The sequence below is a fragment of the Tursiops truncatus genome, chromosome 3 (assembly GCF_011762595.2).
Source record: "Tursiops truncatus isolate mTurTru1 chromosome 3, mTurTru1.mat.Y, whole genome shotgun sequence".
NCBI lineage: Eukaryota > Metazoa > Chordata > Mammalia > Artiodactyla > Delphinidae > Tursiops > Tursiops truncatus.
Window position 1 is genome coordinate 143,969,853 of NC_047036.1, and position 26,117 is coordinate 143,995,969.

At 50.1% G+C, this 26,117-nt stretch overlaps 1 protein-coding gene across 4 annotated transcripts in view; it reads right to left on the reverse strand.

Annotated features, from left to right (window-relative positions):
- The window catches only part of SLIT3 (slit guidance ligand 3), a 609,805-nt gene that overhangs the window by 45,796 nt on the left and 537,892 nt on the right, over positions 1–26,117 (reverse strand). For all 4 annotated transcript variants that reach the window (XM_073802786.1, XM_073802783.1, XM_033853549.2 and 1 more), the window contains 7 exons: positions 21,479–21,547; positions 19,388–19,459; positions 18,706–18,777; positions 10,474–10,545; positions 8,645–8,808; positions 6,309–6,433; positions 2,395–2,492 (listed from right to left, as the gene is read on the reverse strand). In XM_073802786.1, the coding sequence (XP_073658887.1) occupies positions 2,395–2,492; positions 6,309–6,433; positions 8,645–8,808; positions 10,474–10,545; positions 18,706–18,777; positions 19,388–19,459; positions 21,479–21,547 (672 nt within the window). The remainder of the gene's footprint in view (positions 1–2,394; positions 2,493–6,308; positions 6,434–8,644; positions 8,809–10,473; positions 10,546–18,705; positions 18,778–19,387; positions 19,460–21,478; positions 21,548–26,117) is intronic.

The following is a 26,117-nucleotide window of genomic DNA, read 5'->3' on the forward strand; positions in this document are numbered from 1 at the left end:
ATCTTAAACCACAGTGTTGCCTATTTTCCTCAAATGAGTTACTCTGACTCTCCCCGGAGCTTTAGGACTGCATAAACGTGGGGTGAGAGTGACTGGTCAGGAGAGCTGGGGTTGCTCATGGACTGGACAGAGGAAAGAGGATAAAGTTTTTTTCTGTCCTCACTGGAAACCTTACGGGAGGTAGGGGTGGTGGAGGGGGTGGTGGTGGAGCTATCAAGGATATCTCAAGAGCAATGTGTGAGCTGTAGGGACAGCTCTCTTTTGAGAAGAGGGACAATGTGTCAAGACTGGAGAAGCATCTGTATGAAGAGGTAGGTGATGCTTCCAGAATTCTGACCAGTAAGAGGTGTCATGGATTGAATTGTGTCCCCTCGAAAAGATATGTTGACATCTTAACCCCCCCCCCCCCGCCGCCACCCAGTACTTGAGAATGTGACCTAATTGGGAAACAGAGTCACTGCAGCTGTCATTAGTTAACTGAAGACCACATTCACCGGAGTGGGGTGGGCCCCTAATCCTATATGACTGGTGTCCTTATAAGAAGACGGCCATGTGGAGACAGACACAGGGAGAAGGCCACGTGCAGCTGCAGGCCAAGCAATGCCAGAAACTGCCAGCAGCCATCAGAAGCCAGGAAGGGGCGAGGAAGAATCCTCCCTTGCCGGTTTCAGAGGGAGCACGGCCCTGCTGACACCTTCAGTCTGGGCTTCTGACTTCCAGAGCTGTGAGAGAATCCATTCTTTGGTTCCAAGCCCCCCAGCCTGCAGTACTTTGTTATGGCAGCTCTAGGAAACAGAGGAGGGACAAGGGAGCAAAGCCTCCGTCCGAACAGGTGGCTCTCCCTTTGCCAGCCTGCCAGGTGCTGCCCTGGGGGGCAGTGCTTTCCTGCTGCTTGAGGATCCCACACAAGCTATACCATCCCAGGGGTATGGGCCAAATTGCCTGCACCCTCCACCCCATTTTCCTAATCCTGTGGGTCTGGGCCATTTTCCTTGAAAATTAAGTCCTAAAAATATTTCCAGTTCCTTTGAAATCCTCAACAACGGAGGGTGGAGACGGGTCCTTCCGCTCACCTGCAGAGAGGGGAGCAACACAGTCGCCTGCAGGGGGCGCTCCTGTCCCTTGCCGAGGCGGGTCCCTGGGCTCGGGGGTGGCGGTGAGGGGGCACAGGGGGCGGGGGCAGAGCCAGGCTTTCAGTCCTGGAGGCGTGATTCCTGGCTGAGGCCAGGTGGCCACCACCGTGAGATTTCTGGGTAGTTTCTCCCCCCACCCCCCGGGGCTCTCAGTGGGTGAGAGTGTGTTGTTTGGCCTGCTCCAGGCAGGAAAACCAACTCTGCCTAGCATTTCACATTTTAAGAGTTGATTCTGATGGGGCTGGCTTGGCAGATGGACACGTGGGCGGCTGGGTTCCCTGGGGAGAACCCAGAGCCCAGAACCTGATGTCTTTCGCAGAACACGCAGCAACCCTGGTCAGAGGGCTCTTGTTTGCAACCTGAGCGCTAAGACCTCCGCACACAGCTTGCCACCAGACGCCCCCCCTTTACCGCCTGACCCGCTGGCTCACTGGGGGTGCCACACGGGCCAATTGCCCCTGGTCTGCTTTGCCAGGATAGGGCCCGGGAAACTGGACATGTGCACACAGCTGGGAGGGTGGGAAGCAGGGAGGGGCCTGAGGTTTGCCAGAGCGGCAGAAGGCCCGCCCCAAGGACAGGAGTGAGAAGAACCTTAAGTGCCTTCCACCCCTTTTCTTCCTGAGCTCTTAATGCCAGGGAGGAAAGAGGTGAGGCTTGGAGACTCAGGAATGAGTGTCAGGATACGGGACCTAGAGCCAATCAATTCTGTGCCTCAGTTTCCTCATCTGTTAAATGGGGATAGTACCTACTTGTACCGGATAGGGTCCTCATGAGGATTTAAATGAGGCTTAGAGTCACTGCCTGGCACATAACGAGCATGTAATCAATGTCACCTATTATTATCGCTTTTCATAACACAGAAAAGAGTGGTGGAATTACCAGGCTGGCAGGTCTTTGAGCCATTATCCCATCCTACTCTGACTTTAGCCAGCAACTGTGGCTTCCCTTGGAGGGAAGCCAACTGTGGCTTCCCTTCTCCTGGCTCTGGAGACGGACTACCTGAATTCAGATTCCTGTACCAACGCTTACTGTGTAACTGCGGACAAACGATTTATCCCTTTGATGCCTCGACTTCCTTATCTATACAAGAGGGATAGTAGTAGCTGCCTTATAGGGAGTGAAGAGCCTTGGAGTCATGCACATAAAGGGCTGGGCAGAGTGTGGGCACACACGGGAGGCGCATAGCTGTGCTCCCTCAGCCTTCCCCAAGAGCCTGACCATGAAGACTGAGAGGAGGGAGGGCCCAAGGGTGAGCTGTTACCTGAACCCATCACTGTGGCTCTCGCTCAGGTGGCAGGTGCCTCCGTGCAGACAGGGGTTCTGGAGGCAGGTGTTGATGGGCATCGTGCAGTCTTTTCCCTGAGGAGCAGGAGAGAGAGAAGCGTGTGGTTAGGGAGGCTTTCTGTGGCTGCCATGACGAAGAGACCCCTGTGGGTTCCCAGCGTCCTTTGGGATGAGGTCAGGGAGATGGAGGCCCTCCCTGGGACAAGCCTGCTGTGTGACCCAGAGAAAGCCCGAGGGAGCCCTTGCCTTTGGTCAGTCCACAGTGAGGAGGGGAGGAATGCTGAACTCAGGAGTCTGGGCCCCAGCTTCACTACTTCTCAGACTTCACCCGCTTTTCGCCATCCTTCCCTGTAGGCCGAGAGCAGGGGCTCTGGAGCCAGGAAGACCTGGTTTCATATTCCAGCTTCACCTCTTCCTGGTTGCCTGACCTTGATCTTGCATAATAAGCCTTTTAACTTCTACAAGCCTACCTCATAGAGCTCTTACCAGAATTAAACTAGACCTTTCAATAAGGAAGTGCTTAATATTACATAACACATTTAGCACATAGCAGGCGTTCTATAAATACCAGTAGATGATATTATTACTAGCCTCACTGAGGCTTAACAGTAATCCACAGCTTGTAGGGTGGACTACGGCTGAAGTGTGGCCCACAGACCTTGGCCCTGTAAACTGACAGCCCCCCAGAGTCATCTTTGATTGGTCTGTGGGCCCAGGTGTTGGCATTTACTCTCAAGTTCTGCAGGTGATCCTGATGTGAGGCCAGATTGAGATCTCCCGTGAGACAGAGTTTTGGGTGGAGTGGGATTCCTTTGGAGCAGGAACCCCTGAAGGGGATGTCTGAGCGTGTGTAGGTGGGGAAGAGCGTGTCGGGCAGAAGGAATGGCGAGGGCAAAGGCACTGTGCAGGGAGGCTGAGACAGGGACCGTGGATGTCAAGACCCAGCGTCCCAGGGAGCATTGATCCTCTGCGTCCAGCTTCTCCCCTGGGACCCGTGGATCAGTGCTGCGCCCAAGCCTTGGCCAGCGGTCCTCGGGAGGACCTGGGGGGTCTGGTGGCGGCAGGGAGGCATCTGCTGCGTTTGTTTCTGGGCTGTGGGCTCGGCGTGGGCGCCGTGCCAGGCGGGGCTGATCGCGGGAGTCCTTCCACTGCCACACCACCTGCTCGCCATCTGCCTGAGAAAATCCTCTTCCCCGCTCTGCTGCCGCCGCCAGTGCCTGCGAGGAGCGGACCGGGCTCTGCCGAGTAGTGCCGCCTTCTCACTTTCTCCACGCCGAGCCTCAGGCCCTGTCTCCAGCCATCTGAAGGCAGGCCCGCGTCTGTCTGCTTCCTCTTCGAGCCCCGTCACCAGTAAAGGGCCCGTCAGAGGTTTCTCGGAGGGGACGCAGAGAATGCAGTTCGGGTTGGGGTCTGGTTGTATCCTAAACCAGAGCAACGTGGGATCCCTTTCAGAGAGACCACGTGTCGATGGAAACGGCGAGGCTCGTTCTCACTGTCGTCTATGGAGCACATTTTCTGCTCCAGGTCTCACGCTAAGTTTTATATCGCGTATAATGTGCGTAACACCCCTGCAAGGCTGGTATGGTTGTTATTACCCGCATTCTTACAGAGAGGGAAGGCAGACTTGGAAAGTGAGGTGCTGCACCCACGATCGCACAGCAGTAAGCGGAACAGGCACAGCTGAACCCGACATCCAGTCCAAAGCCAGCGCTGGGAACCGCGATGCTATGCTGGGCACTTATCCTGCCCCTCTCAAAACACGGGCTCTGCAGTTAGGCTGGTCTGAGTGCACATGCTAGTCCGGCTACTGCTACGTGCCTTGAGGAAATTACTAGTTCTCTCTGAGACTTTTCAACATCTGTAAAATGGGAAGAATGATGGCTACCCCACGGAGTTAAGGAATGATTAGAAATCACACTCATATGAGGCACCTGGCAGGTAATGGTAGCTCCACAGTTAAGAGCTATTCAGAGCATGACCATGCTGATCATGGGGCTCTGAGATAGAGCTGAATGGGGGTAATTAAAAGACTTTTTCAGGTCTTTGGTTGTTGCTAAGTAGTTCACGTGTGTGCACGTGCGTGCGTGTGTACGTGTGTGTGTGTGTGTGTGTGTGTGTGAGTGAGTGTGTTTGTAAAGGTTGTGGCCGGGGCTTCTAGCTTCCTTTACAGGAAACCAGCAACATGACACCTGTTCCTGATGACCCACTCCACACCCTGATATTAGGGACCGGCATACACGGTACAGTTAAAAGGCATCCGTATGACAGCTGCTGAGGACTTACTGAATGTCAGGTACTGTCCTAGGTGCGCTGCATGCGTTTCTGTACACTTGATTCTCACAGCAAGGCTGTGTGGCAGGTCCCAGTGTGCAGAGGGGAGGCCTGAGGTGCAGCCACTGGCCATCACCACCCAGCTAGGGAATGACGAAGCCAGGATCCACACATGCTGCTCTGTGTAAATCCACAGCCTGAGTTTTCTCCACTGAATTAATACAAGGGAGTTTGAGGATCCAGGCGTTTGAGCATGTTTGCTTAATTTCTAGTCTTCCCCTACAATATGTATGTGTGTGTGTGTACGTGTGTGTGTGTGTACGTACGTGTGTGTGCAGGGGCGTGGGTCTGGGACTCCTGTGGGTGTGAGGCCTGGGGTTGGCTGCCCGGGGCAGGGAGGCTGTCCGACTGGCCTCATAGGAAGCCTTTGGCTCTCTTAGGCTCAGGCCCATAGGTGGCACTCTGACACTGTCTATTGGAAGCACAGCTACAGCTGAGAAAGCCACCAGGGAGCCCTGTTCCCCAGAGGCAGTCTGCCCCTCAAGCTTGTCACTATACACATAAATCCCCCTGGGGACAGGACACCCGGGGATGCCAGCTCCCTCCTGCTCAGCTTTACCAGGTGGGTGCATCAGACAGGCTGGGGACTGTCTTGAAATTCTCGACGTGCCTAGTGCCTTCAGATGGGTGCCCTGGGATGGCTGGAATCTGGGAAGCCAGGAGGGTCCTGGGGAAGAGGACCCAGTCACGGCTTTGCTGACCCCAGTGAGGTGCAGTGAGGGGTTCAGCTACTCAGGAAACCTCCAGGCGAAAGTGAGGGGGTCTTAACCCAACCCTACTGCTTACAAGCTTGGGCCAGTAAGTCAAGCCCTTTCAACAGTCTGAGGCTCAGTTTCCACGTCTGTAAAATGGGAATCAATAAGTCCTTCCTCACAGGGGAAAAGATGACTAAAATGCCAAGCAGAGTGCTTGACACATCTTCCACACTTTATAGATATTAATATGGAGGCAGGATAATGTGTTCTAGATGCTGCTGGGTGAGGAGAGAGGAGGGAAGGGTTATTCTGGAATTAGCCTGGATTTCTGGGGAGGACAGGAGAACTGGGATCTCTATCCCAGCCCTTGTTGGCTGATCTGAGCCTGTCAACCGTGAAGGCTGGCCTTTTAATCCTCCATCCCTGTATCCTCCTCAAGCTGGAACCAGTGCTTCCAAGGCTGGCTGTCCTGAAGACAGGGAAGGGAGGTGGGGGGAGGACCTGGGAATCACCCCGGAGGGAGGTCAGTGTGGTGGGTTCAAGGGATGCCTCTACTTGGAGGTACTTTAACTCTCGGAGACTTAATTTCCCCATGTTGAAGAAAGAAAATACAAACATTATATGTCCTCCTTATCTCACTGCATCACTGTCGAGACTACATGGGGTCCTCTATGACGGGTGTGAATGGGATACAGCTGGGCAGCCCCCAGCAGTGCTGGGGAGAACGGGAGAGTTGCTGGCAAATGCTGTTTTGGAGTGACCTGTGAAGTGGACTTATCCACTGTCCTTGGGGAAGGGAGAGTCAGCAGTGAACAGTGCCCCTCCCTGGACCGTGGATGGTAGGGGGCGGAGCCTCCTGTCATACCTTGTAGCCGTAGGGGCAGGCGCAGCGGTACTGCTCCACGGGATCCTGGGTACATGTCCCGTTGTTCTTGCACGGGCTGGAAAGGCAGGCATTGCACTTGGCCACAATGTTGATGTCCACTGGCCCTGGACAGCAAAACCAGAGTGTTGGTGGCAGGTCCCCAGGTAGGCTCACTGTCACACCTCCCTCCTCCTCTGCTCTGGCCCCTCCCATCTCTGTCCAGAGGGCAGCTGGCCCTCCGCAGCCAGCACATCCAGTCCAGCTAGAGTCCCATTAATTCAGCCGTCATCCAGAGAGGAAAAAAATCACAGCAGGACATCATTCAGAAGCACTTCTCAGTCAGATCAATTACGGTAATTAGCCTGATCTGATTCTGGTGCTAATCTGCAAACAATGCACCATAATTAGAAACCCCTTGTGTATCTCTTTACCTTCAGGGAGCTCTGGGCCCAGGCTCCATTTGGACCTCTCATTTTTCCTTCCCCAAACACCCCTCCTCATAGTCTGTGCAGGGCTAAGGAGGGCACAGTGCCCGGGCCAAAGGCACACATCACATAGGAAGTTCTCCTTGTAGAACCCTTGAGTCGGCAGGAAGAAGTAAGAAATGGGCCCGGGAGACACAGCAACGATGCTGACGAGGGATTACAGTTTCAACTGTGTCCTGCTCTCCTCGGCCATCAGGGCTGGAGGGAGGGAGGCCACGTCCCTACACAGAGCTTTGTAACAGGGGCTGTGCTACCGCTGCAGCCAGTGTTGACAAAGCCCTGGATAATCAGGCCCTATTTCATGTCAGGACTTTAAATGATCCCAGGATAACAGTCATCAGTTTGGAGATTGGCTTGAGACTGACCGCAGGGTGAGTCTGACCATTTGTGGGTGGGGTGAACAGAATGGGCTGATTGAGAACCAATGCCAGCTGGCTCAACTCTGGCTTCACCGAAGAACAGAGACATCGTCTGTTCCAGGGAGGCTACGTGTTCCAGGGACACAGTGAAGTTTTAGAGGTAAAGTGTATCTGTAAATCAGAACAAACACTGAGGCCTTAGGAGATGAGCAAAGGACATTAACAGGCCAATGTGTAGTCAAACGGAAAGTAAATTTTTGGGAAAAAAAATAGTTCCTCCAATAATCAAAAACAAAACATGAGGGGATATAATATTTTACCTATTGAATTAGCAATGATTACAAAATGAGATAAAATAATGCAAGGGTCTGATGAAAAATGCACTCAAACGATGCTACCGGGAGTGAAAATTGGTTACAACCCTTTCTGGAAATCAATTTGGCGTTAAGTGTGAAAACCTTAGTAATGACCATATACTTTGGCTCCGTAATTTCCGTTCTCTGAATCTTATTTAAGGGCATAATTTTAAACAGAGAAAGACATTTATGCAGCTGTGGTCAGAAAAAAAAAAAAGGAAATACTCTGAAAGTTCAAAACCAGGAACTGGTTAAAGAAGTTACGATGGAGTGTTACAGCTTGGTGGTTGAGACCATGCACTCTGGAATCAGAAAGACCTGGAATTCTCTTGACTGTGTGATCTTGAGAAGTCATCTAACCTCAGTAAGCCTCGGTTTTCTCCTTTTTAAAAGGAAGTCTACTACTAAAGTAGACTCCACAGAGGTGCTGGGGAATTGAATAAACGACTCCACGGAAAGTGAGAATTAAATAATACATGAAAAAGTGCTTAACATAATGCCTGCCACATAATAAGAACCCAGTAGTAGTTTGTTATAATAATCATGCAGTCAAATCAAAATCTCATGTGCCCAAAATGTGCTGTAGTAAAACGGGAAAATGCTTATGCTCTAAGATTGCTGGGTAGAAAATGCAGGTTAGGGCTTCCCTGGTGGCGCAGTGGTTGAGAGTCCGCCTGCCGATGCAGGGGACACGGGTTCGTGCCCCGGTCCGGGAAGATCCCACGTGCCGCGGAGTGGCTGGGCCCGTGAGCCATGGCTGCTGAGCCTGCGCGTCCGGAGGCTGTGCTCCGCAGCGGGAGAGGCCACAACAGGGAGAGGCCCGCGTGGCGCAAAAAAAAAAAAAAAAAAGCAGGTTAAAGATTTTCTCAACTATGCAAAAATATGTAGAGTAAGAGGTCAACGAGGAATATGTAGAAATGGCAGCAGAGGGACTTAGGGGAGCGAATGACAAGTGGACCCTTAGATGCAGGTCCACATCAGTTTCAGCATCTGAGTCTTTGTGTGGCCAATGCAAGAACAGGGCGACGGCTTTAGAAGTCACACCTGTGGAGATGCCTATAGCTCTGACAGGCTGCTGGGGACACAGCAGACCCTGCAGGGGGCAGGGAGGGGCGGAGGGGTGAGTCAGCACCTACCTTTGCACTGGAAGCGGTGGGTGGGTGTGGTGAGTAGGAGTCGGTCAGCCATGGGCTCGGGGCTACTGCAGCGGGCGATGCCAGGCTCCTTGTACCCGGCCTTCACCCACTCCGACAGCCAACGCAGGTTGCAGTCGCAGTGGAGTGGGTTGGTTCCCAGTGCCCTACGAGGCAGAGCAGGAAGTCAGGCTCCCCTGCCCAGCTTGGCCCATAGGCCCCGTGGTCTTGGTCCTCTGGAAAAGCAGAATTTTCAGACTTTGGCTAGATTGGGAGTGTCTGACAGGAGGACCAGCAGAGACTTCACTGGGGTGAAGTCAGTAACTCCAGACTGTACCTCCAATCCCTGCAGATGTTTCAATCCCACCCAAGCCCCTCCCATCCCTCAGGCTTTGCTCTCACCTACCCTGGTAAGATTCCATCTTCAACTCACCCCCAATCTCAACCCCTCCAGGAGGCTCCCTGGACCTCTGGCCATTGATTTTCTGGCTCTCTTGCCCCACTAAAGGTTGCACTGGAGGATGTACTCTGCAGAGAAGGTTTTGATACCCGGCAACCTAGGAAGCAGCTTCAGACCACTGAAGGAGCTCAGAACATGCCACCCCCAAATATGCCGCTCTGTCTATTGACTATTTTGAGGTGAAGGCACTTGAGAAACAGCAGATGCTATTTCTAGCTAAAAGCAGGTCATATTTCCTATGAGAAAGGTACCCTCCCCGGGCCAGGAAGAGAAGGGAGTTGATACCAAAATGGATCTGTACAAACAAACCTACTAAAATAACGCTGATCTTCCATCAGTTTCTGCGTGATTTCCTAGTCCCGGTCCCATGATTTACCGCCCCCAGTCCAAGCTCCTCTGTCGTGTCAGAGCCCCACGCTTCATCATTCTTTGTGTAAAAATGGTATATAAGCTTTGGGGCCCAATGGCTTCTTTGGGTTTTCATTCTCCTTTTGAAGACTCCCACATACACATAAAAATATTAAATACATTTGTATGCTTTTCTCCTGTTCATCTGGCTTATGTCGGCCCGGCCACAGAGCCTAAGAGAGTAGAAGGAAGGTTCTCCTCCCATGCACCACTCAGCTTACAAGTGCAGGGGAGGGAAATGGTATCATCCAGTGCAGACACCTCCAAAGTGCTGTTTGAGGAAGAAAATACGAAAACTTCTGCTGACTTTTAACCATAGCCTTTAACATTTCTATTTTTTGAATGTTTTATGATATGCATACATAATATATCAGTGTTGTGTATGTGCACAATACAAAAATAATTAAATATACAGACAGCAGGTATACACACTCAAGCATTGTCACCGGCAGAGGTATGTAATACCTAATATGTATGGGCCTCAGTCTCCCCTGTGTAAAATGGGAGGGGACTACCTGATGCCGAGTGTAGAAAGAATATGTGCTTTGGCATCAAGGCAAACCTGGATTTGAACCAGGTCTCTGCCACCTACTAGCTGTGCAACCCTTGGACCAGTTCTTCAGCCTTTCTTAACTTCAGTTTCATGTCTAATAAGGAGATAAAAATGCCTTCCTGCTGTAAGAAATATGAGATAATTCATCTAAAGTGTTGAGCACACAGTAAGAGTTTTATGTTCGTTCTTATTAAATATTTACATTGTTTACATAATTGATTATGTCTTTGAAGGCATCCGAAGCAGAGAACACACAATGTGCACAATGTGGGTACATTTTTGTAAATAAAACACACACTATTCCTATGGAAAAAACCATACTGAGGTGGTGGCACTGATAGTATTATCTCTGGCATTATAATCTTTTCTGTTTTGAGGAGATGCACGAGGGGGAGAAACAGGGCTACTTACAGATGGGAAAGAGAGGTCAGGTCATTGAAGGAGCCTTCGGGAACGCTGGAGATGTCGTTGCCATGGAGGGTTCTGAAGCAGAAGCACAGGTCAAAAAGTTAACCCCCAGTAACAGCTCTGAACTCAGTACACTCTCTTGGCATCCCAGGCTGGCCCAGCCATGCCTCTGAGCACGCAGAGCCCCACTGCCAGCAGCAGGAGGGGATGTCTCCTTCATGTCACGTGCACTGATGTTTCCGTGCCCAGGTCAGCAGCAGGGATGTTGGGAGTAGAGGGTTAGGGAAAGACAAAGATGAATCAGACGGACTTGGGATGGAATCAGAAATCAGTCCCTTTCAGCTGCGGAACGTTGGGTGAGTTACTTTCCTTTTCCTGGCCTCCATTTTTGCACCTGAAACATGGAGACAGAGAGCGATCTAGTGAAGGCACTGGGGTTTCAGAGATAATGTGAAGAACTATGGTTGAGACCAGAAGTTCTGGAGCTGGGCTGTTTGCATTCAAACCCTGACTCTGTCACCCACCAGCTGTGTGACTATGGGGAAAGTTACTTACCCTCTCTGTGCCTTGGTTTCCTATCACAAAATGGGAATGAAAGAAAGTAAAAAGATTTGCCACAGAAGGTACCTTCGGTTGTGGGTGCACTAGTCCACGTAGAGCCTGGCATTTTCTAAGTACTAAATGGTTAACCTTATTAGTGTTTGTAAAAGGTCTTGAACAATGCCTGGTACAGATCAAGAAACTGGTTCCCTTCATATTCACCTAGAGAGATTTTAGGGAGATTGAGAAATGCTATCAATCCCAGAAGACAAAGGGAAGGGGGCACTCAGCTCCTGGGGAGACTCCCCGGAGCCGGACACTCATCTTTATGGGAAAGGGTGTGGCATTACCCACACACATATGTGGGTGTTGTTCTTGTGTGCACCTGAGTGCATTCTCCGACAGTGTGTCCGAGGGGCCAGGCAACCTGCTTGGCTTTAATCATGCCTCTCTCCACCCTGCGGTGTAATAGCTGGGAGCAATGCTCACTTGCAGGGCGGTGGCACACACTGAGCTTTCAATAAGTGCCTGGAGAACAGGTTTTTGAAAAAAATGGAAGGAACACGGCTCCGCTGCTCAAGCAACAACATGAGCAAATCCACAATTCGTGGGTTATACCCTCCATGGAAGGATTAGTCATCCACTGCATACAAAAAAATCCCCAAACTGCTGACTCACTTTGGGGCTGGCCCGTGAAATGCAAGGAGTGACATTTGTAGAAACTCAAAGGTTTCCTTAGTGGCTGCTGGGCACCGTCCCCTGGGCTGTGAAGGGAGCCCTCGTTAAACAAAGGGGGTGATTAACGTTGACTGTGAAAGTGTAAACAGGATAGTAACTTATGAATCTGCTCTTCTGTTTCCCTTTTAACTGATGTTAGCTTGCCCTGGGTCTTCGGCTGAAATATAGATGTGAGCTTAATTACACTTAACAATGAGCAGGGCCTCTCAAGCTGACTGAGCATCAGGGCTAATACACATGCGGATTTCTGAGGCCCATTCCCAGAGTGATTCAGTGGGTCTGGGGTGGGGCCTGAGGTTCTGCATTTCTAACACCCACGCGCCAGTGCCCCCCCACCCCAGATCCCTGGTCTCCCTGAATGGCAGTGTGAAAGCCTTCCTTGAAGCTTAGACAGCCAGGACAGCAGGATGAGGGTACCCAGTCCCCTAAAGAGTGTTCGTGGAAGCTTCTCACCTCCCTGAGTAAGAAGGGGCTCGAAGCTCTTCCTCACACTTTTATCAGTACCATTTAGTCTCTAATCCATGTGGTTATTTATGAATCACACCGGCTCCCGTCTGCTATTAACTTGGATGACTTCACGGCTGCTTGCTGTTTGGCGAACGCACCCAGCCCCGCTGTTAAGCATTTCCGAAGGCGGCTCGGGCCCCGGGAGAGGCACAAAGCCCTAATTTAAAAACACCAAATGACCCAAAGGCAGCTTTGATACTGTGACCCCTGCAAGTCGCACTCCCATTTATTATGAGCTGATCCGCTGAGGTCTCTATGAACTGCAGAGTGATGGGGCTGTAATTTACTGGGATGCTAAAGAAATCTGCCTACACTGCACGTTCTGGCTCCTGGTTTGGCTCCCAAAGAAGGACTCTTGCATGTCCAACCACCCTCCTAAAGGATGCCAGGGGAGTGGCACAAATGTGCCCTCCCAGGAAGCACTAAGCACTCCCCCTTTCCCTCTCGTTCTCCCTTACACCTCACAGGGAGCTGGTGCAGGCAAGCAACTCTGAACTGGGAATGACTCATCTTCAAGCATCCGGGACTCTTTTTTCCCTCCGGACTCTTAGGACGTGTTAAGGTAGACTAGGGAATTTCAGGATGCAGATGAGGACATCATGAGAGCAACTGGAGGGCATAACCACTCCCTGTCAGTTCTGGGTTGCCTGAATCTGGGTCTCCGAATCTCTAGGTGCTCACAGTTTGTATGATAGAGGACGGGAACTATCCTCATCCTAAATGTGGGATGGGGTGGGTGAATTCTCTTCTGAGCAACACAGGCCGCTGCCAGGTGACCTGGGGTTTAAGGTCTGGAGTCAGACAGCCTGGGTTCGAATCCCTATTCTAATAATCACTGTCTGTGTGACCTGAAACAACTGACATTATTTCTGTGCCTCAGTTTTCTCATCTCTAAAATAGAGGAATTCTTAGTATCTACTTATAGTAGATACATTTTGGGGGGTATGGCATTCTCCTCTTTTCTGTAACAGTTCCTCCCTCTTCCATTAGGGAATCACCCCTCCCCACTTCTGAGTCCAAGTGGTCTGGCCTCACGGGCAGAGCTATGGACCAGGTCTGCCCGATCGGAGTCACAGTGATTGGTTTGAGGTTGAGTATGTGACCTAAGTAGGCCACTGAGAGATATTTCTGGGGCTTTCCTTGGAACTACTAGGACAGAGACAGTTTCATTTTGAGAGGCAGAAAGAGATGCATTTCTGACAGGACCACTGGAGTACCTGCATCCAGCCATAGAATCTGATACTTACTACTGCATTTTTCAGTTACCTGCATCGATAAATTCTCTTTTTCTGCCTAAGGTGGTTTGAACTGATTTTCTTTCCCTTTAGTCAGGAAGGGGTCTAATATACTGCTTCCTAAGCTAGGATTTAAAGATACAATGCAAGTGGTTCAGCTGGTGCAGGACGCAGTGCAGGGCCAGCACACGTAAGCCCTCACTCGGGTCAGCCACGATTATCGCAAGCATCGTCGTGACTCCTTCCCCTCTGTGTTCTTGGACATATTTGGGGGCATTCCTCTCAAGGCGTTACCCGCTTAGAGTAGAAGCGTGAAGGTATGCAGCCCATCATCCCAAAGGAGCCCCGTGGAGGATTCCAGGAGACACACTGAACTTTGCCAGAGCTGCCCTGTGTCCATCACCTCTCGGCCCATGTCTTTCACGCCACCCCACTCATTAATTCTCATCCCAGGCCTCTCTGGGCAAGGAAAAACACACTCCATTTTTAAAAAGGCCGTGTCCCCCCCCCCACCCCCAGTCTTCAAGAAAAGTCTGAAATGAGAGGCAATAAAAATAGATGATAACCTACGACGGAGCAGGATGGAAGGTGGTAGAACACTGGGCTAGAAGCCAGGAGACGTGGGTTCCAGCCTTGGTTCTACTCCCACCTTACGACTAGTCGGCAGCATCTCCTCCTGTTCTCACACCCAGAAGCCACATTCCAGCCACACCTGGAGCTTCCTGTACATCCCCCCCTCCCCCCCCATGCACATGCCCTTCCTGACTTCCAGGCTTCTGTCCAGTGCATTTATATTTTCCCTGCCTAGAATGTTCTTCACTCCCATCCGTATTTGGGTAACTCCCTCTGGCATCCCAGACTCAGCCTTGGGAGCAGAAGTTAAGTGCAGTGATTCTGAGAGGAAACAGTCTTGGGTTCAAATCCCAACTTCACTCTCTCCTCGTTGTGTCACTTTGGGAAAGCTACTCAATCTTGCCAAGCCTCTGTTTCCTCATCTGGGAAATGGGGATAAGGGTGGTATATTCTTCATAGAATTGATGGGAAGAGTGAATATGACAATGTAACTAAAGCAGTTAGCCCAGTGTGCGGTGCATAGTCAAGGTTTAACAAATGTCAGCAGTGATAACTATCTCTCAAAGTCTTTTTGATGGCCAGCACTGGCCTCCATGCCTCTCACTCGTATTCCTATGGCCCTTTCACAGGCATCACCCTGTACTGTAGTTGTCTGTCTATTTCCCGTTCTAGACCGTGTGCTCTCTGAAAGCGGGAACTGTGCTACATTCACTATTTGTGCCCCACCCGCTGCGGTATTTAGCAGAGCATTTAGCTCACGGTGGGCATTCAGGAAAGGATGAAGAAGTGAACGATGTTGAGCAAGTCGGTAAACCTTTCTGAATCTGCCTCCTTGTCTTATAAATGAGTGGTTTGGACAGGGTTTCTGAGACTCACTCCCCACTTCTAAAATTCATAATTAAACTTTTTTTTTTTTTTTTTTGGTGGCACAAAAGGGCCAAACCGGGACCACAAGGAGTCACCTTTTGGCTCACCAGAGTCGCCTGATGTTCAACAGCTGGTCAAAAATGGAATGGGGCTGTCTGGGAAGCGAGCGAGCTCTTAGTCTCTGAAGGTAATCCAGCAAAAGGGCAAATGGAGCCCTTTGCAGAGATGCTGTAGGGAGGGTCCATGCAACCTGCTGAGCAGTGGGGAATAGCCGCATGTGCATACACAGCAAGCACAGTCTTATTTCAGGGAACAGGAGCTAAAAAAATACGGATGCTGAATGATAATCCCGCTCGCTCCCTCACAAGCACACAGTGACACAGTCCTGGCGCTAACTGATTGCAGGTGGCCCTCCTGCAGCTGGGGCCGGGGGGTGACAGTTGGGACCACACGCACACCAGGCATGTGGCTCGGCATGGGGCAAAGATCAGGGAACACACAGATCCCCGAAAAAGGACTAGAACGTCCAGGAGGATGTTCTCTTCCGGCTATTTTTAGATTAGGAGTGAGGTAGGAGAAGCACATTTTCACACAAAGTTTTGTTCTCAAAGCTCCTTGACCAATATCCTGTCTCTGAAATGTATTCATATCCACCAACACACACACACACACTCTCCCCCTCCTTCCCTCTCTCCTTCCTAAATGTCAGGTCTTTCTTGCTGCTTTCCAGAACACTTTTTGGCCTTTGTCTGTGGCTGAACCTTGCTCTTATCCTCCTTCCTCACCCCAAACTGCCAGCATCCCTGGGTCTCCGGTTATTTCTGAAATTCTAATCAAATTAGTGAAACCCGTTAGAAATGAGAAAAGAATATACGAATGACCACATGCCGTTACAGGTACTGCCATTTCTGATTTCCAAAATCCTGTTTTGCTTCCCAACTGCCCAAATTATAAATATGTTACTGCCTTCATTCATCTTTAACTCTGTCTTCATTTATGACAGAAATGATTTGATATTAGATGTTAGCTACCAATGTTTCTTTTCATTTATGTGCCCATGTTCCCTTACAGTCCTTCTTCATGGTTATCAATGTTATAATTGATATGGTTACAGTTACTAGATAGCAGTGTGGAAACCTGTTTACCACATAGTGTTATGTGGAAAAATAAACCTAATTTGTATATATGTTACAATTGTACATATATACAGTTATAATTGTAACAATATACAAATTAGGTTTATTTTACCACATAATGCAATGTGGTAAACAGGTTCCCACTCTGCTATTAGTTTTCCTCTTTCAATAATTGCACTTCATCGACTGGTTGCATCACGCTTTACTTAAATATTTCCCCACTGTGGCCTTCTGGGTAATATTTAAAATTTAGGTTAAAAATAACAGTGCAACCAAGCTCTTAATGCAGAGAACCTTTCTCTCGTTTTGGATACCCTTTTGTAAAAATTCCTAGATGTGCAATTACTGGGAGAAAGGATACAAATACCATAAAAGAAACGCAGCCCATAAACATTTTGATTTTTCCTGCCTTGGCCCTTATGCAGAAAATGGTTGCTCCCCACTGAGGTAGATAGTTGGAATGAGGGCCTCTAAGATCCTCTTTTATCTACAAGAGCCCATGATTCTAAAATGATGGTGTGAAAAGCCTACTCACTCTGAATTCAAGAAGCAAGCACAAGTGTGTTGGATGTTTTATGTGGACTCCTGGTGAACTAATGACAGTACTGGTTCTGGAGTGACACCAACGAGGTGCTGAGGAAGGAGGAAATCCTGGACAGGGGGGTGATGTGCACCCCACCACCCTGGTAGACAGACAGATGGACAGGCAAACGTTCTCTTTCTCCCTTCCACATGTTGAGCTGTCCCAACCAGAACTACTCTAATTATGAACATAGGCTCACGGATCCCATTGAAATGGCAGGTCACACCCCCTGGCAGCCAAGCTATGCCCAGAACTGGAAGACTGGGATGGGGGACAATAGATTGGGATTGAGGGGGGATGGTGGGGGGGGAGGCAGCAGATCCAGCCTCAGCCAATGAGATGAGCCCATCTCCTGTGGTGTTCAACTCGAAACAGGGAAATGGGTTCTGCTGATGTTTCCATTCTCGAGCTCCCCAGAGAAGATAGATAATAAAATAAGTGACAGTAACAGATTGCACACTGTCAGCACGGGTACTTCTTTGCCCCCCACAGAATTGATTTTTAATAACAGCACAGATGACATGTGGCGGGAGCTGTCGCTGACACTGGCGTTTTGTGGGCCTCAATAAATCACGTCAGCCTGGAGGCTCCGAAATGGACCTGCTCATTGGGTGCTGTTTGCCGACCGTAACTGGGTCCTGGGAAGGATCCCGGGGCTCTGAGTCAGGAGGCTGGATTCTGCAAGCTCCTGACTGCTGAATCTTGGGCCAGCGACTTCACCAATCTGGGTCTCAGTTTTCCCATCTTTAAAATGGACATAACCCTCTCAACCACACAGCATTATGAGGCAATGACCGTGAAAAGCCCCATAAAATATGGTTTTCACTATTATAGTCATAATGGGCCAGAAGGGAAAGAAGCTGATAGGTTTGGGGGCAGAGTGTCTGGCATCTCTGTTCTCATGGGAATATCATTCCAAGGATCCTCCCTTGCCAACACAATAGGTGCAAGATGGGCAGGCAGAAATATCAGGTGACAGTGGGCCCGGGGTTGGGGTGGCAGTGAGGTACCATTCCTGCTCTTGCAAGTGCTCATGTGAGAACAGTCACAGCAAATGAATATAAAGTGTCTACCATGGGCCAGAGCTGTGCTAAGTGCTTTACGTACAGTATCTCATTTAATCCTCATAAGACCCTGTGAGGCCACTACCATCGTTATCTGATTTCATGATGAGAAGACACACAGCTAGGGAGGGGCAGAGCCACGCCTGGAAAGCAGGGGACTCCATGGCTATCTTGCCTTTGCTCAGAGCTCATCTGCCTCAGTTGGCTGTCCACTCCCCTTGTGTAGGCCAGGGCCAGGCAGGTATCATAAGGTGACAAGAGATGGGTGGGTGACGTGGAGGCTGCAGACTGCAGAACTCTGTTCAAAGGGGCAGGATGGCTCAGCCCTGCAGGAATGCAGAGGGGAGCCCTGGGAGGCCAGGTCTCTCCCTTTTCCAAGAGAGTGTAGAAATCGGGATTTATATGAGAAACCTCCTGATATTTAAATGTTGGCAACTTATTAAAACTTTAAGGATGCTTTATGAGTTGACTCGGTTGTGAACGGATGGTTATGTGTGTGCCCTGGCCGCTGGCTTCCAGCTTGGGCTCTCCGTTGCATGAGCCTGGTTTCCTTGCAGAGGTTCACAGTGTTAACATTGCCCTTCTGAAGCCAGAGGGACCACTTGTGATGTAATGATCATCAGAAGAGCGGCCAAGTGCTGCACAGTGTGCTCTGCTAGGGTGCAGAATAGAATTGCATAGAATTGCAGATCCTAATCCTTGCAAGGGATGTGCTATGGATTCCATTTTGCACATAAAGAAGTGGGAACTCAGAGGAGTGAGTGATGTGTGCCAGGTTCCACAGAGGAAGTGAGCTGGAGCAGGGAGTGACTGACTCTTAAGTATGAGCTCTCTCCGCCCCATTGAGCAAATTAAGAGTGTTGGGTTAGGGGAGGGACGCATGGCGGGTAGAATGGGCTTTGAGCAAGGAAGAGCAGGCAACAGGAGTGCTCAGTCCTGCCTGCTGTTACCCAGCGAAGCATAAGTAGAAATCAGCGCACTGGGGTACTCACAGCACTCGGAGGGACCGCAGTCCGTTGAAGGAGTGGATGGGGATGCATCGCAGCCGGTTGTAGCTCAGGATCCTGTGGAAGAGGACACACAGGCTCTGTTGGTTCTTCCTATTCTTAGCTGCTGATACATGCATTGTCCACACTGGACCAGTCAAAGCAAACCGTTTCTTTACCCTCCCAATTTTAACAGACTGACAAAAAGCATCTTAGGGATAAGGGAAAGAGAAACATTCCCCATCACTCCAGGAAGCTCACTGGCTTCATTTCCCAGTTTCCTCATATGTTCCTTAGCAGGCTGGCTCCCTAACCAGCTTTGCCATCACCTCCGTCTATTGTCAGATGGTGAGTGCCCACAGTATACAGAGCTAATGGGAAATAAAGGGGTCTGAGCAAAATATAATTGTGTAGGGAAACCCTCACTGGGAGAGAAAATTCACAAATCACAGAAGGTATTCCAAAGAGGAACTTTTTCAGAAGTAATTAGGTGCCAACTCCTCTCTAACTGCCCAGACAGTGGAGTTCTGACCTACTCTGTTTTCCTTCTGATGATTAAGGTCTGCCCTGTGCTGGGTCAGCCACAGCCCTGAGGATCGCTAGAGCGGAGCACGTAAGCCTGAGGGGCCAGAGGAAGGATGCACTTAGTATCAGGCCCATGTTAACCACAGCAGCTCACTGTACTCACAGGGTGGAGAGGTGAGACATGTTACTGAAGGTGTAGTTGGTCAGCGTGCCAATGCTGTTGTTGCTCAGGTCACTAGGAAAAGTAAGCAGAAGGGTCACATTGTACTGTTAGTTGCATCCAGAGGGGGTCATTCCCAACTTTCACACATGCATGCATACCTGCTATCCATCCATCCACCCATCCGTCTGCCCGTCTGCCCGTCTGCCCACCCATCCATGCATCCATTCATCCATCCACCCATCCACCTGTCCATATGTCTGTCCACCCAACTGCCCGTTCATCTATCCATCTGTCCGTCTGCCCATTCATCTGCCCATCTGTCCATCTGCCCATCTGTCCATCTACCCATCCATTTGTCCATCCACTTATCTTCCCATCCATCCATCCATCCATCTATCCATCCATCCATCCATCCAACCATCCATCCATCCAACCATCTGTCCATCCGCCCATCCATCTGTCCATCCACTTATCCTCCCATCCATCCACCCATCCATCCATCCATCCATCCATCCATCCACCCATCTGTCCATCTGTCCATCCATGCATCTGTCCATCCACCCATCTGCCCATTCATTTGTCTACCCACTCATCCATCCATCCACTGGTCTGTCTGTCCATACACCTATCTGCCTATCTGCCCATCCACCCATTCATCCACCCCCCCACCTTCCCATTCATCCATCCATCCATCCATCCATCCATCCATCCATCCACCCCCTCCATCCACCTTCCCATCCATCCATCTGCCCATCCATCCACCCATCCACTCATCCTCCCCATATGTCCATCAGCCCATCCATCTATCTGTCCATCCACCCATCTATCATCCATCCATCCATCCATCCGTCCATCTGCCACCCATCTGTCCATCTGTTGGCCCAGCTGTCCATCCATCCATCTATCCACCCATCCATCTATTCACCTATCCACCTATTAGTCCAAATGTTCATTTTTTTACTGAAGATTTATTCAATCAGTCATTCCACCAATTGTCGTTCATTCATTCATCTATTTATTCAGCTATTCAAATATTCAGTGGTGTCTATCCATCGATTTGATTCTACCAGCAAAACATAACACATAAGGTAACAATTTCTCCTTGTTGTAGTGCTTTTCCCCCTGATCAATTCTTCTCCTCATAGCCCCTCCACCGTCCCTCTCTTCCGGCATTCATTTATTCCATCTTATCAGATTCTCTCTTGGGGGAATGAGGTTGGTGGGAGTGTGGTCCTTTGCCAACTGCAAGCTCCAGCTTCTCCCCGAGGATAAATATCTAGGGCAGTGGTTTTCAGCATCAGCTGTACATTAGCATCATCTGGGGAGCTTTAGTTCTCTGAGGCCTAGGTTTCATGCCCAGATATTCCGATTTAATTGGTGTAAGGCAGGCTTGAGCATCAGTATTTAAAAGAAACCCCAGACTACTGTGATATATAATCAGCTGAGGTTGAGGGCCATTGCTCCGGGGCTCCCTGCCCCCTAAGCAGACGGGGCACCTTTCAACAGCACTTGCCCAAGGATCCTGGGTGCCCTCTTGGCAAGGCAGTGAGGGACAAAGCTCAAGGACTCCCCAGCTTCCTGGGCCCCGCCCATGCCCAGCAGCCCTGCTCCTCATTCAGAGGTTTTCCTGGGTTTTGGCCGACTTGGAGCCAGGAGCCGCTCCCACCTGAAAGAACCTCAATTGGAACGAGCTGCTCAGAACATTTTCTGAGTAACTAAAGGAGGAGGAAGAAGAAATGCCAAATTTATGCTTTTGGCAAACCTAAGTACAGCCACAGCTTGCAAGAAACTGAGGGATCTCGGGAATTTAATTGGAGACCAGAAGGTCAGAGGCTCCAAGCCAAGGAGGAAGGTGCCACAGGTGACCAATGAGGCCAGGATCTGGGTACTTCTGCATGAAGTCCTCACTGGGTAAGACCTGGCACATCCAGCCGGCCCATCCTTCCCAGCTGCCTCTTGCCGCTCCACCCAGGGGGAAAAGTGCAGGAATGCCCCAAAGCCTGCAGCGCCGCCCTACCCACCCTCTGCATCAGTTTCCTGCGCTCCCTAACGACAGAAAATGAAATATCCCACCAACGCTGGGCTCCTTACATGAGTGTCAGGTGTCGGAGGGTGGGCAGCTCCTTGGGCACGGCTGTTAAGTGGTTTCCTTCCAGGTACCTGAAAGAGAGGTGCAGAGTCACGTCGGGCAAAGAGACAATGCGCACACTGCCATTACCTCAAGATGCGTCTCCCGACTTCCCAGGCTGGACTGGGTCCCTGTTTTGCTCTCTCATGGCTCTTTTTTCCCCCACTTCAAAGCATATACTACATTTGTCATCTAATATTTATTTGTGTGATTGTTCAATTAATGACACTTTTCCCCACTGGGCTGCTAAGCTCCATGATGGCAGGGCTCTTGCCTAAAATTGCCCAGGGTTGGAGCCCCCTAAGACTGTGTACAGAGTGGCACACAGTAGGTGTTCAATAAATTATTTCTTGAATAAAGCACCCACTTTATATCTGGCCTGCACAATACCCTTACACGGCAGGGATTCACAGTTGAGAAAACAGAAGTTCAGAGATGTTAAAACGCTTGCCCAAGGTCACACAGCGAGTGGTTCAGTTAGGACTTGAACCCAGGTCTCTCTGACTGCAGTTTTATCACAGTTCCAAATGGCCTCTGTTTAGCTACCGGAGTGCATGGAGAGCTGAGCCATTAAGAACCCTCATTCCGTGTTGAGTATCTCTGATATGCATCTGGAAACTGAGGAGACGGGGCATGTTCCTGGAGCCCTGTGCTACAGTCCCCAGCAGGAGGACCACATGCAGAACGGGACGGAGTTCAGAATGAGGCCGCACCAGCAGAAGGAGACCCCTCCTGAATGGGCAAAGGCTGAGCCTAGACCTGCCTGGACTGTGGGCTTCTGTGCCAACCTGCTCATCAGACACCCGAGCGTGGTTGAAGATAGAGAAGGACGTCGTGTTTTGATGATGAATTACAAACGTTATGACTACCCTAAAGAGGGGACACGGGCTGATTCATTTATCCCCACCCTTGCTGTAGACCCCTTTCCCTAGGCTTCCTGTTGCTCTCAGGACAAAATAGCAAAATCTTTAAGATGGCTTTAAGGTCTGCTCTCATCTCCGGGGTGAGTCTCCCTTGATATAAAGCTCGCATAGCTTCCTCTCCCGTAACAGTCAACATCCAGCTACTGCTGTGCGTTGGTGCCGTGCCTGCCTCAGCCTCCACGAAGGCAGACCCTAGGTCTACCTTTTTCTAGCTCAGGGCTTCTTAAACTGTAATGTACATATGAATCACCTGGGATCTTGCTAAAAAGCAGATTGTGATCCAGCAGGTCTGCCATCAGGTTGGAGGGTCTGCATCCTTGATGGGCTCTTGGGAGATGGTGGGGCTCATTCGTGGTCTACAGGCCACATTTTGAGCAATGAGGTGCTGGCACGCTGCTGGCATCCAGCAGACCCAGCACAAAATGACTGAATGGGATGAAATGGGTTAAAATACGATATGGGTGAGTGTGTCACAACGACCAAACCAGGGTTAGCTTTAGGGACAACTTGTCCTTATCTTACCTTAAAGGTAAGGCATTGGGCATTACCTTAAATTAAGGCCAAGTGACTTTATTCCCTTGGCTGGCCCTGAGGGATCCTCGTGGCACAAAACATTGGGCAGGACCCCACACGGCCTCTGGTTGCCGTGGCATGTTGGATTAATGTCCCTTTGGTCCTCAATCTTTGTTGTATACGTATTGCTCTAAGAACTATGCTAGATGCTGGGGGAGATACAAAGATGAACCAGACCCCATTTCTGCCTTCAGGGAGCTTGACCATCTGGCTTAAAATTCAGCCGCGCACACGCGTTTAGATTATGCCCTCAGGCAGAGGAGCTAAGAGAAATGTATTCACTGATGTAGTCATTTATTCAGGCAGAAATATTTATTGGGCAACTGCAATGTGCCAGGTACCGTATATACTGGTGAATAAGATAGGGGTGGTGCCTATTTTCTGGCATTTAAAAATCTAATGTGTGTGTGGGAAGGAAGGAGGGAGAAGGGAAGGAGGGAGAGGGAGGGAGAGGGAGAGGGAGAGGGAGAGGGAGGGAGAGAGAGAGAGAGAGAGAGAGAGAGAGAGAGAGAGAGAGAGAGAGAGCGCGAGAGAGAGCGAGCGAGAGAGAGAGAGAGTGAGAGTGAGGGAGAGGGAGAGGGAGGGAGAGAGAAGGGACACACACATAAAGTAATATAACTTACAAATTGCAATGTGTGCTTTGAAGGAAAGGAACAAGGTGTAGTGACAGACAATGCCCAAAGCTTCCTGCAGAAAGATGCAGCCAAGGAGGAGATGCAGCATAGGAGACTGCAGCCTGGGGAGGGCCCTGAACTCGAAGGAAAGGCTGGGGAGGCCAAAGTCTGGTGGGTGAAGAGAGGACAGCGGGAGGTGGGGCAGATCACACTGTGGTCAGTTCATTCACCTGTCAGAATGGCTATTGTCAGAAAGGCAAGAAACAACAAATGTCTGTAAGGATGTGGAGAAAAGGTAGCCCTCGTGCACTGCTGCAATGTAAAATGGTGCAGTCACTATGGAAAACAGTATGAAGTTTCCTCAAAAAATGAAAAATTGAACTACCATACATCCAGTAATTCCACTTCTGGGAATTCATCCAAAGAAAACGAACACACTAATTTGAAAAGATACATGTCCACCCCCAGCTTCCCTGGTAGTGCAATGGTTAAGAATCCGCCTGCTAATGCAGGGGACACAGGTTCGAGCCCTGGTCCAGGAAGATTCCACGTGCCGTGGAGCAACTAAGCCCGTGCGCCACAACTACTGAGCCTGCGCTCTAGAGCCCGCGAGCCACAGCTACTGAGCCCACGTGCCACAACTACTGAAGCCCACACGCCTAGAGCCCGTGCTCTGCAACAGGAGGAGCCACCGCAATGAGAAGCCCGCGCACCACAACGAAGAGTAGCCCTGCTCGCCGCAACTAGAGAAAGCCTGCGCACAGCAATGAAGACCCAACACAGCCCAAAATAAATTTATAAAAAAAGATACATGTACCCCAATGTTCACAGAAGTCTTCTTTAAAACAGCCAAGCCACAGAAGCAACCTAAGTGTCCATCAGTAGATGAATGGATAAGGAAGATGTGGTATATATACAATGGAATACTACTCAACCATAAAAAGAATGAAATTCTGCCATTTGCAGCAACATGGATGGACCTAGAAGGTATTATGTAAGTAAAATAAGTCAGACACAGAAAGCCAAATACTGTACGATTTCACTTAAATGTGGAATCTAAAAACCAAAATAAAGCAGAAACAGACTCCCAGATACAGAGAACTGGTGGTTGCCAGAGAGGAGGGGGCCAGGGGACGGATGAAATAGGTGAAGGGGATTAGGAGATACCCATTTCCAGCTATAAAATAAATAAGTCACGGGGAGGAAATGTACAGTATAAGGAATACAGTCAATAGCACTGTATATGATGATGGATGGTAACTGGTCTTATTGGGGTGATCATTTCATAATGTATAAAAACATTCAATCACTATGTACCTGAAACAAATACAATATCATATGTTAATTATAACTCAATTTTAAACCCCCCCAGACTCCCTAAAAGACAAAGTGCAAGGAGAGGCCATGACTGCAGACAGGTGCAGGGGCCGCGTTGTGGAGAGCTTCCTGAACGCCTCTCGCCCGGCATCACCTGCAGGACATTTACATTTTGTGTGGACACTGGCCCTGCCCCTCATCAGGTGATGGCGGGTGTAGGGGCAGGCATCTGAGGGGAGGCTTCCAGCTCTCTCCGCTGGGCAGGGAGGCTGCAGGCATGGTAGGATTCCGAGGTCTATGCAGGCTGAAGGAGGGGAGACAAGCCGTGCTGGGCCGCCACCTGGTCACCTGCAGGAAGTGCTTTGTGGATGAGTGGCATGGAGGGAAGCTGGGAGGCGGAAGCTGGATGAATGAGCAGGGCTGCTGGGGAGGCGCTGGTCCAGAGAGCATCTCTGCTAGAGGGAGACTAATTAACCCCAGAGGAGGGAGCAGCCTGAAGGAGTCTGGCCTCAGCCTGGCAGCGCTCTCTCACCCTCTTCCGCTTCTCATTCTCTGACTCTCTCTCGTTTGTTTGCTACAATTACTTAGCAAACTTGAGGCATCTAAGCTGAAACCCAGAACAAAACAGCGAAACCCCAAGTCTCCTTGCTGGGGTCTTTTTAGAAGACCCTGTGGCAAGTACATCGGAGGGTGGGCCTATGGCTTGGGCTTGCTGTGTGGCTTGAGGTATGTTACTCAACCTCACAGACAGCACAATGACAAGGACAATAACAAAACCAAGACAAAATTCACCGGCATTAGCTGAGGTATACATGCCAGTGCTTTGGGAGAAAGACTCTGGTCTGTTATCTCCTTTAATCCTCTGGTGTTGGGGGGTGTATTTTGCTGGGTATATTTGTCCATTTTGTTGGCAAGAACACTGAGGTGCAGAGAGGTATAAACAGTGAGCTCAGGAGCTGGGATCTAAACGCACATCTGTTGGACTCCAGAGCCCGAGAAGTCAGCCCTCACTAGAATGTAAGCTGCACGCAGCTGGGTGTTTTGCCAGTTTTGTTTCCTGCTGTATCCCAGAGCATAGTATGCTCAGCTCATGGTAGGGCCTCAAATATTTGTCGAATGAATGAATGAATGTGGTGAAAGGCTGTTCACAGGACCTTGGATTAAAAAGACAAAAA